At 39.9% G+C, this 20,547-nt stretch overlaps 1 protein-coding gene across 4 annotated transcripts in view; it reads right to left on the bottom strand.

Moving 5' to 3' along the window:
• Positions 1–16,233, bottom strand: part of LOC132406712 (mixed lineage kinase domain-like protein) — a 39,729-nt gene extending 23,496 nt beyond the window's left edge. Inside the window, exons 1-2 of one of the 4 annotated variants that reach the window (XM_059992591.1) lie at positions 16,119–16,233; positions 4,824–5,291 (exon numbers count right to left, since the gene is read on the bottom strand). In XM_059992591.1, coding sequence (XP_059848574.1) covers positions 4,824–5,283 — 460 coding nt within the window. In that variant the 5' untranslated portion in view covers positions 5,284–5,291; positions 16,119–16,233. Of the gene's footprint in view, positions 1–4,823; positions 5,292–7,512; positions 7,531–15,716; positions 15,939–16,118 lie in introns of those variants that run through there. The other 3 variants (XM_059992593.1, XM_059992590.1, XM_059992592.1) reach the window with 3 other exon arrangements.
• Between the last annotated feature and the right edge of the window lie 4,314 nt (positions 16,234–20,547).

Here is a 20,547-nt window from a genome sequence, read left to right as displayed (position 1 = left end):
GATTCCAGGCACCTGTCACTCACTCTGTGCAAAAAAAAAACAACCACTAAACTTTCCTCCAATCACCTTAAAATTATTCCTCTACCATTAGCCATCTTAACCACAAGAAAAACGCTCTGGCTGTCCACTCTATCAATGCCTCTTATTATTTTTTTTACACCTCAGTCGTCATCTCTTGTCCTCCTTTGCTGCAAAGAGAGAAGCCCTGACTTGCCTCTCCTCATAATCCATGCTCTCTAATCCAGGCAACATCTGGTAAATTTTCTAAAGCTTCCACCTCATTCCTACAATGTGGTGACCAGAACTCAGCACAATAAAGTGTGGTCTAACCAGGCTTTTACAGAGCTGCAACATCACCTCATGGCTCTTGAACTCAATCCCTTGACTAATGAAGGCCAGCACACCATACACCTTCTTAATCGGCTATCACTCAAGTGGTAGTGCTGAGCAAACTTTTGGGCCTAAAGATAGACAAGTCCCCTGGTCCTGAAGGAATGCATCCCAGAGTACTGAAGAGGCTTTGGTGATAATTTACCAAAATTCTCTGGACTTTGGGCAGTTCCCAGTAGATTGGAAGATGAGTGTCACACCACTATTCAAAAACGGATGTAGGCATAAGGCAGGTAACTATAGGCCAGTTAGTTTAACATCTGTAATTGGGAAAATGCTTGAAGCTATCACTAAAAAAGTAATAGCGAGGCATCTGGAGAGAAATAGATTCATCAGGCAGACGCAGCATGGATTCAGTAAAGGCAGGTCCACTTTGACAAACACTGGAGTTCTTTGAGAATATCATGAGTGCAGTTGTAAAGGGGAACAGATGAACATTATTTACTTGGATTTCCAGAAGGTGTCTGATAAGATGCCGCATAAAAGACTTATCCATAAGATAAGGATGTATAGAGTTGATGTTGATGTATTAGAATGGATAGAGGATTGGTTACCTAATAGAAAGCAGAGAGTTGAATACATGGGTGTTACTCTGGTTGGCAATCAGTGGTAAGTGGTGTACCACGAGGATCAGTGTTGAGCCCTCAACTGTTCATGAAATGCATTAATGATCTGAAAGAGTGTATCTAAGTTTGCTGATGATACTAAATTGAGTGGAAAAGTAAATTAGGAAGAAGATACAGAGAGTCTGCAGAAAAATTTCAGAAGGTATCTGGCAGATGGAACACAATGCTGGTACATGCAAGGTCATCCACTGTGGAAGGAAAAATCAAAGAGCAAGTTATTATTTAAATGGCAAAAAATTGCAGCGTGCTGCTGTGCAGAGGGACTTGGGAGTGCTTGTGCACGAATCACAAAAGGTTGGTTTGCAGGTGCTGCAGGCTATCAAGAAGGCAGATGGAATGTTGGCCTTCATTGCTAGCGGGATTGAATTTAAGAGCAGGGAGGTCATGCTGCAACTGTACAGGGTCTGGTGAGGCTGCACCTACAGTACTGTGTGCAGTTCTGGTCTGATTATTTGAGGAACGATATACTGGCTTTGGAGGCGGTGCATGGGAGGTTCACCAGATTGATTCCAGAGATGAAGGGGTTACAATATGAGGAGAGATTGAGTAACCTGGGACTGTACTCATTGGAATTCAGAAGAATGAGAGGAGATCTTATAGAAACATATAAATTTATGAAAGGGATAGATAAGATAGAGGCAGGAAAGTTGAGATAGGTGAGATTAAGAACCAGGGGCCATAACCTCAAGGTTCGGGGGAATAGATTTAGGATGGAGATTATAAGAAACTGCTTTACCCAGAGAGTGATGAATCTGTGGAATGCTCTGCCCAGTGAAGTAGTGGAGGCTACCTCAGTAAATATATTTAAGACAAGGTTGGATAGATTTTTGTATAGTAGGGGAATTGAGGGTTATGGGGAAATAGGCAGGCAGGTGGAGATGAGTCCACGGTCAGATCAGCCAGCATCTTATTCAATGGTGGAGCAGGCTCAACTGGCCAGATGGCCGACTCCTGCTCCTATTTCTTACGTTATGTTCTTACTTTATGGGCTACATGAAGGAAAGACATTTACCTCATTAAAGGGTTTAGAACCGGTAGGAGCATTTTGAAAATATGTGAAAAGTTGTTTAGGGCTAAGGGGGAATTTCTTCACTCAGAGTGTGATGACCAGATGGAATTCTCTAGTCCACTGAATCATGACGTTTATTCGAAACATAGATTGATTTGTGTGTGGGATATGGAAGTAGAGCTCAGAAAGCTCACTGAAGTAGAAAATCTGCCAAGGTCTCAGAGAATCAGAATCGGAACCAGGGTTATTATCACCACCTCATACATGAACATTGTTGCTTTGTAGCAGCCATACAGTGTAAAGTCATAAAATGACTACAAAATAAATAAATAGTGCCAAAAGAAAAGAATAATGTGGTAGTGACAATAGACAATAGGTGCAGAAGTAGATCATTCGGCCCTTCGAGCCTGCTCAGGGACTACTCCGAAATCTGATGGCAGAGGGGAAGAAGCTTTCTATAGCTTTGAGTTTGGGTTTTGAGGCTCCTGAACCTCCTCCCTGAAGAGGGAGGAGGTAATGCGAAGAGTGCACGTCCTAGATGGTGAGGATCCTAAGTGATGGATGCAGATTTATTGAGGCACTGCTTCTGAAAGATGTCCTTGATGAAAGGGAGGGCTGTGCCATGATGGAACTGACTGAGTCTTCAACACTGTGCAGCCTCCTGCGACCCTGTGCATTGAAGGTTCCATGCCAGACCGTGAGGCAACTAGTCAGAATACTTCTCTCTGCACGTCTATGCTCAAAGTGTCATATAACTTGTCCGCGCTTCTGATTCTTGTTTTCCTGGAAGTGAGCAGCTATGGGGTAGAGAGTGGAAGTGAACAGTAATGCACTGGGAGAGGAATGGTACACTAAAGAAGAATAGTGCACTGGGAGAGCAATGGTGCACTGGGAGAGGAATAGTGCACTAAAGAGGAATGGTACACTAAAGAAGAATAGTTCACTGGGAGAGGAATGGTGCACTGGGAGAGCAATGGTGCACTGGGAGAGGAATGGTGCACTGGGGGGGATGGTGCACTGGGGGTGATGCACTGGAAGGAAAATAGTGCACTGGAAGTAGAATATTGCGCTAGGAGAGGAATGGTGCACTAAAGAGGAATAGTGCACTGGAGGAGGAATAGTGTGCTGGAGGAGGAATAGTGCACTGAAGAGAAATGGTCCACTGAAGAGGAATGGTCCACTGAAGAGGAATAGTCCACTGGGAGAGGAATAGTGCACTAAAGAGGAATGGTACACTAAAGAAGAATAGTTCACTGGGAGAGGAATGGTCCACTGGAGAGGAATGGTGCACTGGAGAGGAATGGTGCACTGGGGGGATGGTGCACTGGGGGGGTGCACTGGGGGGTGCACTGGGGGGATGGTGCACTGGAAGGAAAATAGTGCACTGGAAGGAAAATATTGCACTGGAAGTGGAATATTGCACTAGGAGAGGAATGGTGCACTATAGAGGAATAGTGCACTGGGAGAGGAATAGTCCACTAAAGAGGAATAGTCCACTGAAGAGGAATAGTGCACTGAAGAGGAATGGTACACTAAAGAGGAATAGTGCACTGGGAGAGGAATTGCACACTAAAGAGCAATATCGCACTGAAGAGGAATAGTGCACTGGGAGGGGAATAGAGCACTAAAGAGGAATAGTGCACTGGGAGGGGAATAGAGCACTAAAGAGGAATAGTGCACTGGGAGGGGAATAGAGCACTAAAGAGGAATAGTGCACTGGGAGGGGAATAGAGCACTAAAGAGGAATAGTGCACTGGGAGGGGAATAGAGCACTAAAGAGGAATAGTGCACTGGGAGGGGAATAGAGCACTAAAGAGGAATAGTGCACTGGGAGAGGAATAGTCCACTGAAGAGGAATAGTGCACTGGGAGAGGAATGGTGCACTGGAAGGGAAATAGTGTACTGGAAGTGGAATATTGCAATGAAGAGGAATAGTGCACTGAAGAGGAATAGTGCACTGAAGAGGAATGGTACACTAAAGAGCAATATTGCACTGAAGAGGAATAGTGCACTGGGAGGGGAATAGAGCACTAAAGAGGAATAGTGCACTGGGAGAGGAATGGTGCACTGGAAGGGAAATAGTGTACTGGAAGTGGAATATTGCAATGAAGAGGAATAGTGCACTGGGGGAGCAAAAGGGGAAGGAAAAAACAACTGGGGAAATCAGGAACAGAGTGGTCACTCAATGAATAGGAATCTGATGAATGGTCATAACAAATAGGAATAGAATAAACAGTGGGAGAAATTAGATCAGCTCTATTTGCCATATATTGTACATTTATATGTATTAGGAATTTGCTGTAGTATATTAGTCAGCACCCAATATGCCACAAAAACAACATTCAATAATTTAAAATAATTATGTATAAAAAAGCTAATTAAGTTTGAAGATAAAGGATGGATATAGAATAAAATGCTTATCAATAACGAATTACCAAGATATTTTTACAGTGTAAACAGCATTACAAAAAGTGGTAGAAAGTGTCTGCAGTGCAATGGATGGGGTAATAGATAGAGAGGAGCAATTGGTAAGGACTGGGCAGAGTAAATTTGTTCAAGTAATCACTTGGAAGAAGAATGGAAATAAAGTCGACAGTAATGAATGAACACACAACAAAAAGATTGAGCTGCCATGATTAATAGCAATAGAATGGACACCCAGGGCATGCAGATAAATCATTAAGACTTGGACTGGCAGATAGCAAGACCTACTGTATGTAATGTTATCATGGTGAACCTCATAATCACAAATTTAAAAATAAACTGAATGAACTAACTGAAGATGACCTCTTAATTACCTTCCTCTAATTTCTGCTCTAGCAAGTTTAGAAATTTCTGATCTTCCTCAATATCTTGCTTGTCTTCCTTCATCCTCTGGTTTTCCTTAAAGATAGTCTGAAGCCATTTTGTTTGTTCACTATGTAAGGCAAGGTCCAAGGCCACTGCAGCATCATTCAGTCTTTCATTGAGATGATTAAACTCTTCCTTGATCTCAAACGCCTTGAAGACTTTGGAAAACCGATGTTTGTTGGTGAAAGACTTAATACAATCTCTTGCACTCTCCAGAATTTCCATCATCTCCTTCAAAAGCTTTGTTAAGCCATCATCCAGCACCTCAGTTTGAATAGCCTTTACAACTTCTAAGAGACATTCAATCCGTTTCTTTAAACGGTAGCATCGCTTGTGATTCATCTTCACCTCATTGCAGAGAGAGTTAATAATCTTTGCCACTTCAAAGATCTTTTCAAAGTATTCCATCCGGATATCTGCAAAATTTAGAAGATCATCAGCTGCACATTATTACTCAGAAACAACCAGGTGTGAATTTGCTAAAGATGATCTTTATTCCAAGATTAAGTGGTAGCTGCAATTAGGGAAAAGCACAGAAAGCAGATTTTTTTTGGAATAAACCATTTATATTTTACATATCCTATATTTAAAACAACTAATCGCACATTGATATTGACAGATCTATTCGCAAATGGTTTTTTAATTCCTACTTTTATTGTAATGGAAACTTCAACACAGAAAGAGGTAATTGTCCTTTATGACAAGTGGAAAAGATCTAAAAAGATTAACTAATACATTTCTCCCCTTCAAAAAGACCAAGCCTGGGGTCTTTTTCAGGTGAATTTCAGGTGTATTGTGTTCCTTTCTTTCTTTTTCAATCTTTTTATTATTATTATTATTATTATTATTAATATTATAATATAATTATTAATAACATGATAAGATTAATACATAGATAGTGGGATTACAAACTTACGAATTTAAACTGAACATGAAAGGATACACAAGCAATAGTTACAATATAGTTAAGTCTTCCCAAATCATGAATGATACGAATATCATATAAACAAAGCAAAACTAGGTATATCATATTATATGTAAAAAAAAGCAGAAAAGAGAAAAAGAAAAAAAATTTAACCCTAAGAAAAACTAATTTAACAACCTAATAACTAATAAAGGGGAAAAAAGGAAGGAAAAAAAGGGCTGTTTATAGTATCTATAAAAAAAAGCACAAAATCATCAGTGTCGCCAACTCTGATCCTCTCAACATATGTATAATCAAAACCGGAAAAACGAATAGGTTTGGAACAGGGTCAAATTACATCATATGAAAATATTGAATAAATGGTCTCCATGTCTTTTCAAATTTAATAGAAGGGTCAAATACAACACTTCTAATTTTCTCCAAATTTAGACATAACATAGTTTGAGAAAGCCAATGAAATACGATAGGGGGATTAATTTCTTTCCAATTCAACAAAATAGATCTTCCAGCCATTAATGTAAGAAATGCAATCATTCTACAAACAGAAGAAGATAAATGGATTGAGTTCATCATTGATAAACCAAAATTTGCAGTAATCGGATGAGGTTGTAAATCAATGTTCAATACCGGGGAAATAATATCAAAAATGTCTTTCCAATATTTTTTCAAAAGCAGACATGACCAAAACATATGAGTTAAAGACGCTATCTCAGAATGACATCTGTCACATATAGGATTTATATAGGAATAAAAAGGAGCCAATTTATCCTTGGACATATGAGCCCTGTGCACAACTTTAAACTGTATTAATGAATGTTTAGCACATATAGATGATAAATTGACTAATTGAAGAATTTTATCCCAATTCTCAATAGGGATTGTAAGGTTAAGTTCTCTTTCCCAATCATTTTTAATCTTATAGAAGGGCTCTGAATGTATTTTCATATTGTAGAGTTTTGATATTACACCTTTCTGAGAAGGATTTAGTTCTAACAAATTCTCCAGAATATCCAAAGACTCAAGATTTGGAAAGGTAGGAAGTACAGTGTTTAAGAAATTCCTAATCTGTAAGTATCTAACAAAATGAAATCTAGGCAAATTATATTTATTAGATAATTGTTCAAAAGACATAAAACAATTATCCAAAAATAAATTGGAAAATTGTAGTAGTCCTTTAGTCTTCCAAGCTGAATAAGCTTGGTCTATAATAGAAGAATGAAAAAAGAAATCGGATACAATAGGAATAGTTAAAACAAATTGATTCAACCCAAAAAATTTCTGAAATGGAAACCATATACGTAAAGTATGTTTAACTATCGGATTGTGAATTCGTTTCTGCAATTTAGAAAGAGCAAAGGGAAGAGAAGACCCTAAAATAGAACCCAATGAAAATCCTTGTACAGATTTGGTTTCCAGGTTTACCCATTGTGTTGTGTTTCTAATGAAGTCAAGAATAGATTCAATGTCCAGAAAATTGAACATTGCACAAGAACAGTGCAGTAAGTCCACAAAGCTGGGTCCACCTATGAAAAAGAGTGAATGAGACAGGACACCATTCCCACAGGACAAACCTCAATGCCTCAGGACACAATAAAAATGATTCTATTCTTGTAGCAAGAAAATCCTATTCAGCCCAATGGGTCCTTGCCAATGTACATAAACCACACAATCACTCCCTTCCCCGCTCCCTCCAGATAACTCCATCCACATACCTTTTGATCTTTTTCCCTCATGTATTTATTCAGCTTCCCTTTCAAATAAGTCTGATATTCACTTCAATTCTTCAAGTTCTTAGGCGCAACCATCACCATATCTTGTCCTGGTCTAATCACTTAAGGCCAAAAAAATACACTAGCAGCTCTATTTCTTCAGAAGTCTAAGGGAATTTGACCTTCACCAATTTTTACAGAAGCACAATGGATATCATCCTAAACACAGCTTGGTCAGGTAACTGCTCCGTCCAAGACCACAAGATATTGTCGAGGAGTGCAAACACTGCCCTGTCAATCATTGAAACAAGTCTCTCCTCCACCAATCTTCTATGGAGAGAAATACACAGTCAACGCTTCAGGCTAAGAAGAGTCTTGGCCTGTAACACTGACAGTTTATTTTCCTCTATAGATGCTGCCTGACATGCTGAGTACCTCCAGTATTCTGTGTGCGTTGAGCAAGATTTTCAGCATTTGCAGGATCTTTTGTGTTCATCGCCTCCAGTGAATCTGTCACAACTTCCTGATGCCTCAGAAAAATCGAAGACCCTTCCCACCCTAGTCATTCTTTCTCCTCCTCCATCCTTCAAACAGAAAATACTAAAGCTTGCAAACAAGTACCACCAGGTTCAAGGACACCTTCCATCCTGGTGTCACTGGACTCTTGAGCAGATTTCTTGTAGGATAAAGATGAACTCCTGATCTCACATTGTATCTTGTCATAGCCCTTACTTTATTTGCCTACATGCTTTCTCTGTGAAAGGAATTCAGTATTCTGCATTCTCCTTTTTTTCATTTTGTACTACTTCCATATACATGTTTGGAATGATCTGTCTGCTTGGCATGCGGAACAAAGGTTTCCATTGTATTGCACTACATAAACCGGTTGCCAATTTCCAAGTGGTGAGAAGTTTTCTAGTCACTTTCTGGATAAAGAAAATGAAGAGTATTTCTAAAAATGGGTTCTTAGAAAATCCCACAGTAGAAACATCAAAGAGTTAAAATCCAGTGCATTGGATTATATCTGTCTGCCTCAGTGACCATCAGCAGAGAGGCAACAACTGACTCTTCAGAATGAATTGGCCTTCCTTTCAGAGATTAGTGCACCTTGGAAAGGCAGGAAATTAATAAAGATAACCTTTCACTGTAGGATTTCCCCAAGTTCTTCTTATCTTTTGTCAAGCACATCTTTCTTTTGCCTTTTGTTGATGGTGTACATTTAAAATCACAAACCCTCCAAAAATGTCAGCCCTTTTATGGTAATGCCAAAATTACATTAAGCCAATAAGACAATTAGATAATGTAGTAATTCTGAAGTGACTGGAGTGGCAAGCAATGCGATTGCCAACATCTCAAGACCTGAATCTAGGATTTGGGAGAAAGAAGCATCTCACAATGTTAGATTTGTTCAACGTATTTACATTGTCAGGATTTCAAGTTACAACAGTGTTATAAATTGTAATAATAAACACAGAATGGAAGTTGGTAGCTCACTCTTAATAAACCAGCATCCCACTGAATGCTGACGCCATCCAGACAAAGCCACTTTGCCGTCGTGCATGTCAGTTGTTTTGACAGCCTGATATCATTATGAGTTGTGGTTTGTGCTTGTTTGATGTGAAAAATTCTATATTCTGATTTGTTTGGTAAGTAGTCATTCAAAAAAATCACAGTCTAAGGAGAATTTTTAATTGAAAAATTGTTAGAACAAGGTAAATACTAGTTTCTATAAAATTGTTTGCCTGATTGTGCCTAGTTTATTAAAATTATAACTTTTTCAACAATCTTGCTAGACTTTTCAAATAATAATTATTAATTTTTGCTTTCTCAAATAATATTCATCATTATTTTTAGTATTGTAAGGATATCAAAAAAAGAAGAGTTAAATACTTTGAAGAACAAATCTTGTACAAAATTTAAGGTACAGTGAAACTCAGATACTGAACTACCATCATTACATCAAAATCAAAAAAATAAAAATTGCTGATATTTTTACTTATTAAGATACCGGTGATGTTATATGCACCATTTGCGTGGAAGCAAAAGTTGGGGGTGAGTTCAGCAGTGGAAAATATGGGAAAATGGAAGTTAGATTATGTAAAATGACATCTTAACCAGAGAATTCATATTGTTGCAGTTATCAAATTATGCAACCAGAAAAATGCAGAATTTTGTGCATCCTTCCTGCGGAGCATCAAGAAAGCCCACCTCTGTCCCAGGATACTGATGGACTTTTTCTGCTGTACCATTGAGAGCATACTTACCAACTGCATCTCAGTGTGGTATGGCAATTGTCCCGTATCGGACTGCAAAGTACTCCAGTGTGTGGTGAAAACAGCCTAGTGGATTATTGACACCCAATTGCCCACCATTGAGAACATCTACCATAAACGCTGCCTGGGCAGGGCAAAAAGCATTATCAAGGATACATCTCACTCTAACCACGGACCTTTTATTCTCCTCCTTTCCAGTAGGCACTACAGGAGCCTCCGCTCCTGCACCTGCAGGCTCAGGAAGAGCTTCTTCCCTGAGGCTGTGACCCTGCTGAACCTCACATCACAGCACCAAGCAGTATTGCACGCATATTGTTCTGTCTCAGTACTTTCATATTTGTGTGTTGTAGCACTTATTTTTTATTCGCAGTTATTTTGTAAATAACACTATTCTTCACATTTCTGGTTAGATGCTAACTACATTTCATTGGGCTTGGTATCTGTACTCGGCACTATGACAATAAAGTTGAATCTAATCTAATCTAAAAGTCCAAAAGAGTGTGAAGCAAGTATGAAACTACTTCTATGAAATAAATCTAACTCTGATATGGTCAAAGCGGGTTAAGATTATTTTAGCAATTAAAATTAATGGTTCTCTGCATTCTGTGCAAGAAGTGCATATACACATGGCCAAATACGTAAACATACCAGAGAGGTGGTACAGCAAGAACTGGGTGACGGAATTAGCTGAGTAATCATGTTTTTCTAGAAATAGGTAATGGCAGAATTGCAGAAATCTGCTTTCCATTCAGTAATTGCTGACCAAAGTGCAGACATTCCTGTACAGAAAATGTTAACTTTGTAATTTAGGTTTCAACCGGAAAATGAAACTTCCTGTAAGACTGTGTTTGTGGGTATTTTGAAACAAACTGCAGGTGACAATATCACTATTGTTGAAGCAATTTTTTTCATATACAGTATCAGCAATAATCTTGATATGTAAAGATGGTAACACACACAAAATGCAGGAGGAAATCAGCAGGTCAGGCAACATCTATGGAAATGAATAGACAGTTGATGTTTCAGGCCGAGACCCTTCTCAGCTGGAACCATCATCTGTTTATTCATTTCCATTGATGCTGCCTGACCTGCAGAGTTCCTCCATCATTTTGTATGCATTGCTTTGGATCTCCAGCATCTGCAGACTTCCTCAAAAAAAAGTGATGTTTACATCAGATGGGGCAAATATTATGCATGGAAAGAATAATGGTGTGGCAGCAATTCTTCGATGAGAAATAATGCATCTGCGCAGCACTGCATTTTTCACTCAGAGAAGACCTGGGATTAGACAAAGGTATAAATTATGCAGAATATAGAAACACTGCAAAGAGCAGTGTAAATACAGTGTGTATAATGTAAATGACACAACATCACCTTCTGTGACATCAGCTAATTCCTCTACTTTTCTTTTTTTAACCAACAACCTGTTGAACAGTGTATAAAACATTTAGCAAGCCGTTGGTTAAAAAGGAAAGGTGGAAGAATTAACTTATGTTACAGAATGTGATGTTGTGTCATTTAGACCACTAAACAAAGTAAGATGGCTGTCAAGGTATTTCAGCATCTCTGCTTTAATGAGGAATTATGAAGTTTTGATCCAGTATTGCGAAGAGCAAGTAAATGGATGTAACGGTGCAATCAGCAACTACTGCCTGGAGATTTTGACCAATCCACAAAGTAGAGTAGCATTAAATGCAACCAACAATGTCTGGCATCTCGTTGTAGATTCCTTCAGAAAAGCTGTTGGAATACAATTACGTACACTGCAGCGTGCAAAAGCAATATTTAACAAGTTATGTTAACAGTATCTTGGCAATACTATTTGTTGGAGTGACAATGTGGAAGATCTGCTTGCTTCTATGAGTTATGACATTGATACTCTGCCTATTCTTTGATTCATTCTGATAATGAGTTAGGAGAATGGCAAGCTTTTGACGAGCTTGTTCATGCAAATGCTACCAGTTTTGAATTTGGAAAAGAGAATGTTGTATGACTGACAAAAAAATACTCAGCTACCATTAGGAACTATGACAAAAGCACTGCCTCAAAAATATCGCCGCAATACTGTGATTTCAAATTTGTCACTTCAGAGAGAGTTCAGACTTGTTCAATTACTATGTTCATTAATATGGTGGACTATGTACTTAGAAACAAATTTGAAGAATTGTTTATTGTTTTTGACATTGTTGGAACATTTCAAGCTTCTGGAGATGACTGTGAATGTAGATCCAGTCTTATGAATTCAATCAAATGTAAATCCAGAAACAGATTAGAAGTGGAACTTTTGGATGTGGATTCAGACACACCTCTCATCTGGGTGTGAAATTAATCTGGATAGTGCTTATCGACAATGGATTTGTAATAAAAGCAGATGAGAAAAAGTTCAGTAAACGTGAAGATTTTCTTTCTTGTACTGTATTATATACTCTAAACTTAATAAATTTGTGGTTATTCAATTATCATTTTCAATATTTAAAGTCTGCATATTATAAAAAATATTTAACATGCTGTGCAGTTTTAAGGCCATGTAAAAATTTCCTGCTCCGATGTCAAAGACAGATCGATGGAACATTGACTGATGGATCCAGAATTTAAATCCAGTGATGATAAATGGATAACAATATTATTCCATGTGAGTACTGTGTTTGACTTAGAAGGGAACTTGCTAGTGGTAATGTTCCAAATGCCTCCTGCTTTTGTCCTTTTTGGGGCTAGAGGTCATAATCAAGTGAAAGTCAAAAGTCAAAGTAAATGTATTATCAAAGTGTGTACAGTATATGTCACTATATACTAACTTGAGCAGTTTGTGGCAGGCATTTACAGGAAAATAAAGAAATACAATGTAATTTATTAAAAACTATACATAAACAAAAACTGACAAACAACTAATGCGCAAAAGAAAGCAAATTAGGCCAATAAAATTAAATACTGACAACATGGGTTGTGGAAGTGTTGTCAGAGGAGTCTAGTTTACTGTTTTTTGTAGATGGCACACCCTGTAACACAACATTTAGAATGATAGTTGGGATGCCAATCAAGTGGACAACCCTGCCTTTCAAAGTTTGAGTTACTGACAAGAAATAGATGGAGAAGTGTTCCAGATCAACTTTTCACCAATTCAGAGTTGCGAGGGTAGCATTCACTTTGGCACACTAAACTGAAGAACACAACATTTTTAAAATGGTAACACATGCCAAAATGTTCCTGCTCAAAGGATGGAGACTGGATTGCTAGATCTCTGATTGTTAATGGAGGCAAAGAATTGTAGGGGTAGTAGAGGAAAATAGGTGGAATGTCAGCCATGAACTTCAGTGTGACACAAAGCCAGATCATCTATTTCTGACACTAATTCTTTTGTGCTTGCATATAGAATGTAATGTTTGCTCAAGCTTTTGGTCACCTGTCTTAATATTAACTTATGCATCTTGTCATTGTTTCCATTATAATAGTGTTACACAAATAAAAACTGCTGTGTTGGCCACAACATTATTTTTAAAGCATGTTAATTCCTGCAGGAGAGTGTCCCTATCCTTGGCAGTTATGATAAGTTACAGACAATGTTAGCCAATGTTCCTTAGCTAAATGAACATTAAAATCATTCTGTTTTATTTATTAACCAACAGGTTTCAATAGGTAAAGATAATGTCAGAGAAATATATACAAAATACATCCTTAAATTATTTTTCTTTGCAAACATCCATGAAAACAGAGGAGTGGCCCAAAGAATGAATGACATTAAACGTTAGAACCCCAAAGCCACCCCCCTTCCCCTCCCACTGACAAGCAGCAGCAAGGCCTTACTGAAGTCCATATAGACAACGTCCACTGCTTTACCCTCGTCCACTTTCCTAGTAACTTCTTCAAAAAATTCAATAAGATTTGTCAAACAAGACCAGCAAAAAGCACCAACATCCCCCACCAAGCATTCAACAAAGCATCAGTAAAGACACAGACTTGCAGTACCCCAAAGACTAGTTGTTCACCCGGTAACTCGACATGCCACAGGCTCCCTCCCTCTCCCTAATAAAAGAGATGTCCCTGTTTCATGATTAGGAAACTTCTGTTTTGTCCCTTTCCTATATTGTTTTGACCAGTAATGATTCTGTTTGGCTCACACCTGAAAAATCATCATTAGGGCCAAGTCTTCTTCCTCAGCCCTGCAGGGGCATCGACCACGAGAGTGCTCAGCGCTGAGCCAGGTTTTCAAGCTGTCCCGAGGTCTTCACACATATCATTCCTCTTTGGAGCTTCTCTAACTTTGTGGTTTTTACAGGATGGGATTGCTAGCCCCTTGCCCAACCCTTCGCCTGTCAATATTAACTTGTCATTGTTTTCTTTATAATGGTGTTACACAAATAAAAACTGCTGTGTTGGCCACAACTTTATTTTTAAAGCATGTTAATTCCTGCAGGAGAGTGTCAGGTAATATAAATTTCAGCCAGTGTTCCTTAGCTTGGGATGGTCCATGAATGAGTTATTTGGGCTAAGTGGAATGGCACAACGGTGTTACAGGTTGTGCTGACCCACAATCAGCATTTAATCCTGACTTCAAATTCTGTGGAATGCTCACGTTTCTCCCTGTGACTACGTGGACTTCCCAAATCACTATATTCACACCCCACATCCCAAACACTGCTCCAAATTATCCCTAGTGTAGGTGGGTGTCAGGAGGAATGGGGGTGATTAATGGACATAATTTTAAATAGAATATAGAAGTAAAAGGAACTGGAATTGAAGGGAATGCTTTGAGAGGCAGGAAGGACATAATGGACTGAATGACCTCCAGTTCTGCAATGTACAAAGGTCTGGCAGTGCATGAGGAAGTTGTGTCCATTTGCAGAAGGGGCTTTTAACACTGAAAGAGTATTGCTATTTCCAAAAAAAGAGTACTTGGGAGAATGAATCTGCCCACCTACCTATCAAAGAGGCCCATCAGAGTTACAGAATAAGATACTCACACTCAGAAACCAAACTAAACGGTCAGTGATCCAAACCATTAAGTTTGATCAGACATTGCACAGTGAGAAGGTGACAACAGCCGGCAAGTCAACACACTGATCTCAGAGCGGGAGATCTTGTTGATGACCTGAAATGTAGACTGTATTTCCTCCACAGCTGCTGTCTGAACCATGCCATTCTCCAGATTTTGCTTTGCAATGCAAGCGCTTAGTCATCATAAAATATGCAGCCTCTCAACTGGTTTTCCCCAACGACAAGTTGGGGAATTCTGTCGTTAATTACTTCAGTGGATTCTGCACAGGTGAACTTTTCTGATTCCACCCGTCCCCTCACAACAGGAATTAAAATTGTTCAAAAATTTGCTCAAAAATTCCTTTTCATTTGCTCCTTATTCTGAGGACTATTTTTCCGCAGCCCAGCGACCTTCTTGGATATTCAGAGAAAACTAAAACAATCGTTATATTATTTTGCATGTATGTATAATTTAACCCCTCCAGCACTTCTTTAAAATATCTGACTATCTTTATTTCAAGAGAGTTTGGATCTATCTGATAGAGCTGGGTATGAATTGTAATTTCGATGCAAATCATTTTCACTCCAGTGAAATCAAACAGAAACAAAAGCTACCAGGCACGGGAAATCTAAAACAGAAACAGAAAATGACGATAAATTAGTCAGCAACTACAAACAACGCAACTTTTCAGATCAGAGATTTTTCGACAGCAGTGGGCTTTCACCTCTGTTTCTCTTTCCACACATGCTTCCTGACCTGATGGGCATTTCCAATGCTTTTTTTTGTTTCTGCTCAGTTCCTGAACTGTTGTTCAGGGACTTCAGTCTTTCTGGTCGAAAATCTCGGCGTACTCAAGCAGACACAAATCGGCTGTAGAAACGACTATCTTCGAGCCGGGAAAGGCACATATACCACCTAGGACTGTGTTGTACAAAAAGAGGTCCCGGTAAAGCGCTGGTTACCTGTTGAAAAGCTGGTTCGGCTCCTGTCTGGGACAAAGTTCGAAGAGAGTCCGATTTCTCTGATTGACTCCGCGCCTAATGTATGGGTCACTGAACTAATTTCTCTTTCAACTTGGCAAACGGTTGCATCACTGCCTTCTTTCGGTTCTGCCCTTCCTTCACTGACTCTCTCTAACAATTCCAAACTGGTTCTTCACACTCAAATCTTATACTTGATTCTAAAAGATCAGGAAATTCGACCCGTTTCAGCCGGCGTTTGTTAGCGTGTGAGAGTTCCTAGTGAAAATGGCCTCAAGAAAGTAAGGAACAGCAAGCACTGCATCTTGAATGTAGAAAAAAAATGTAAGAATTAGGTATTACGCCCCAAAATTATTCTTCAAATATACAAAGCAAAATGCCTACCTAATCTAATTCGACTTTGTCTGCAGTTGTTTCAAATCCTTCTATATCTTTCCGATCCTGAGTAACACACACAAAATGCTGGAGGAGCTCAACAGGCCAGGCAGCATCTATGGAAACGAACAAACACAAACAGTCCCCCTTCGCGAGCAGGAAGGAAGGGGATATCTGTGCAATGCACACGAACACTTCTACCTACATACTGAGACTTCCTCGGCCGCACACACAAATCAGAAGTACAGTGTAAACTTAGAGATCGAAAGCAATGAATTCCGACAACACACGATTTTCGAAATTACATCGTCCCAATGCTCGGTGCAGATTGTGGCCCTCCGCCCCTGACTATTGGCACCTGATTTCGTTGACAAATTTAAGTGAAACATGCTGCTTATGCTGTAACTTAAGGATTTTGTGTCCTTCTACTTTGGGGTCCGGTTATTTTACTGAAGGTTAGAGAATATTCCAGTGGAAAGCAATGTTGTATCAGGTTTATGTTGCTGGCTAATAATCTGTCGGATAACAAGAGACGTGGACTCCTTACACAACGAGCACTAACAAGCAGATGCAGAAAGCAGCAAAGGTACGCTCGCTTTGATAGCAAGAGGTTTCTATTTTAGGAGAAAAGGTGTCTTGGTACAATCACGCAGGGCACTGGTGAGACCACGTCCGGAGTGCAGCTTGGTCTTTTGATCCTAAAATGCCGCAGAAGTTCAAGTGCAAAATAAGTTCATTATCATAGTAGGTATACGTCACCAACTACTGCCCTGAGATTTGTTTTCTTGTAGGCACTGAACAGAAGAACAAGGAAAGACAATAGAATCAATGAAAAACTACACACAAAGACTGCCGAGCAACCAATGTACAAAATAACTGCAAATATAAAATAATAATAAATGTAGAAAAGGCCAAAAGAAACCATGAAAATCCACACATTACAGGACCCTGAAGCAATCTAATTCCTTACACAGGCACAAACAAGTCATTCACCAAAATAATGCTTTAAAATAAAAACTCATAAAAGAAATCACGCCTTAATATAAATACAAGCCTGATCCAGTTTTAGAGGCAGAGCGACACAGATTACATGATGACCGATCTGTTGTTACAGATAGGGCAATCCATAATAACCATTGGCATACAATATTACAGGATAAACAAGCAAGAAGAAATTACTTAATAGATAGAGCCATTGCAAACACACATAACATACAGAAATTAATAAGTGAAGAACACTAGAAATATGCTGAATTAAAAGAGGAAATTGAAAGAGAATGAAACATGAATAAGGTGCACATTGTCCTGATAGTAATATCTACAACTAGTATCATCCCAAAGTCACGACACAATAGCATTAAACAATTAGGCCTACACAGCAATATTTCTGTAAATCTATGGAAAGCCACAGTACTAAACAACACTAGAGTAGTCTGAAAGAGAGTGACAATTGAGAACTGAGTGAGCTTGGCTATGCTCATACCACAGGTCTTAGCAGCTTGACCTGAGAAAAAAATATAGTAAATACTGTGCCCATAAGAAATATTCAACCCCTTTGAAAGTGTTCATGTTTTATTGTTTTACAACACAGAATCACAGTGGAATTAATTTGGCTTTTTGACACTGATCAACAGAAACAGACAATTTCATGTCAAAGTGAAAACCGATCTTTACAAAGTGATCTAAATTAATTACAAATATAAAACACAAAATAATTGATTTTAATATGAAGTACCAAAATCATCACTGGTGAAGCTAATTGGTTTTGGAAGTCACATAATTAGTTAAATGGAGATCTGTATACAGTCAAGGTGTTTCAATTGATTGTAGCAAAAATACCCCTGTATATGGAAGGTTCAATTGCTGGTGAGTCACTATCCTGGCAAAAACTATACCATGAAGCAAGCAACTCCCCAGAAAGGTTCTTGAAAACACAGGTCAGGAGATGGATACAAGAACATTTCTAACTCACTGAATATCCCTTGGAGTACAGTTAAGTCAGTCATCAAGAAATGGAATGATTATGGCACAGCTGTAAATCTTCCTAGAGCTCAAAAACTGAGTGACTGTGCAAAAAATGGACTAGTGAGGGAGGCCACCAAGAGGCCTATAACTACTCTGGAGGAATTACAAGCTTCAGTGGCTGAGATGGGAGCTTCACCAGTCGCAGCTTTATGGGAGAGTGGCAAAGAGAAAGTCACTGTTGAAAAAAACCTCAAAAGAAATCTCAGCTAGAGTTTACCAGAAAGCATGTGGGAGACTCTGAAGGCAGCTGGAAGATGGTTTTATGGTCTGATGAAACCAAAATTGAGCTTTTTGGCCATCAGACTAGATGCCTTCTTTGGCATAAGCCAAACACCACACATCATCAAAAAACACACCATCCCCACTGTGAAGCATGGTGGTGATTGCATCGTGCTGTGGGGATGCTTCACTGCAGCAGGCTCTGAAAGGCTTGTGAAGGCAGAGGGTAAAATTAATGCAGAAAATACTGGGAAATCTGGAAGGAAAACCTGATGCAGTCTGAAAGAGAAATGCAATTTGGGAGATTTGTTTTCTAGCAGGACAATGGCCCCAAGCATGAAACTAAAGCTAGACAGGAATGGCTTAAAAGCAACAAACTTAATGCCCTGGAGTAGCCAACTCAGAGTCCAGACCTCAATCCAATTGAGAATTTGTGGCTGGACTTGAAAAGGGCTGCTCACTCACGATCCCCATGCAATGTGACTTTGACACGAAAGAAACTTTCTTTGTTGATCATTGTCAAAAAAAAAGCAAAATTAAATCCACTGTGATTCAGTGTTATAAAACAATAAAACATGAGAACTTTCAAGGGGGGATGAATACTTTTTATAGGCTCTGTAAGTAAATAAATAGTACTGAGAATATGAGTTGTCGTATCTTTGAAAGTAAGTCCAGAGATTGTGTTAGCGATCATTTCAGTGTTATGGTGAGTGAAGTTGTCCACGCTGGTTTCAGGAGTTTGATGGTTGAAGGGTAATAACTGTTCCTGAACGTGATGGTTTCAGACCCATGGACCCTGGACCTTCTGTCAAGTGGCAGCAGCCAGTAGAGATCATGGCTTGGATGGTGGGGACCCTTGATGATGGAGGCTGCTTTCTTGCTCTTTGTCAATGTGTTCAAGGAGCAAGTAGAGTAGGGGGCTAAGGAGTGCAGGAAGCTTCACCAGACTGATTCCTGAAATGGCAGAGAAGAGAATGATAAACATGCCCCATATTCACTCTGTTAGAAGAATAAAAGATTTCAGTGAAACCTGCAACTTTCTGACCAGGTTAAGATGTTTAGGAATAAGACAGGGAGAAATTTCTTCACTTAGCAGGCTGTGAAGACAAAAATCTCTGAATATACTTTGAAGGAAATTGAGTGATGGACAGTAAACGCATCAAGGGCAGGGGTATTTAGAACTAATGATAACATCAAATAGCACGACAGACTGGCCGGGTCAAATAGGCAGAAATACAGTATTTCTCTATTAACATTTGCAATCTGAAGTGGAATTGAAACCAACTGGTTCTATAACAGGCAGTTAAATAATTTGGTTCTGGTTTCTTTTCCTATCTGAATTAAGGGGGCTATAGAAGCAATTTTTGGCTGCTGGTGTCACGAGCGGGCATGGAATGGACCCAAATGCAGGACGCAGGCACTGAAGTACTAGGGGTAGGACAGGATGGGGATGCCATGGCATGCAAGGGGAAATGCAGGCAGGGTAGGATCCCAGAGTTCAGACGAGGCAGGAGGATCCCTGGGGTGGGCGCATATCTCCTGGGCAGGGCCACCTCCCAGGCAGGAACACGGAGGCCCAGGCAAGACACGGAACACCTGGGCAGGTGCGGGCACAACCCGTAGGGAGCAAGGGGTGAGAAGGGTCGGAGTCCTCAGGGTGGGCCGCGTCGTGGACAGAACCGCCTCCCAGGCGGAGACACAGAGGCCTGGGCAAGGCGTGGACACCTGGGCAGGTGCAGGGCACAACCCATCTGAGGTGAGGGGTAGAAAGGGGATCAAGTTCCCCCACTGGGCAATGGCAGACAGCCTGGCTTCCCCGACAGAGGGAAGGGACAGAACCACGCAAGGGGTAACAGCAACAGCCTGGTTTACCCAACAGAGGCAAGTGAACAGAAGGGAGCTGGGTCCAGGGTGAACAGCAGGACAACCAGGATACACCAGTAAATAGGGAGAAGCAAGCAGACAGCACAACAGTACAGGCAAGGTGAATACAGCAGGACCAGCACACACGAGAGAAGCAGGAAAACAAGACAAATCTGGACAGAACCAGCTTCAGAGCAGGACAACCCCCCAACTAGGCTCAGTCCCTGAGCCCCTAATAGGTGACAGGTGTACCTCCATGATGATCCAATGGCTCCGGGTGACAGGAGTGCTGGCTGCAAGACCTGGAGTCCGGAGTCCGCGGACTGGGGCG

Source organism: Hypanus sabinus, chromosome 17, assembly GCF_030144855.1.
Source record: "Hypanus sabinus isolate sHypSab1 chromosome 17, sHypSab1.hap1, whole genome shotgun sequence".
NCBI classification, from domain to species: Eukaryota; Metazoa; Chordata; class Chondrichthyes; order Myliobatiformes; family Dasyatidae; genus Hypanus; species Hypanus sabinus.
Note: the sequence above shows the minus strand (reverse complement) of the source record. Positions and strands in the feature narration are given on the sequence as shown.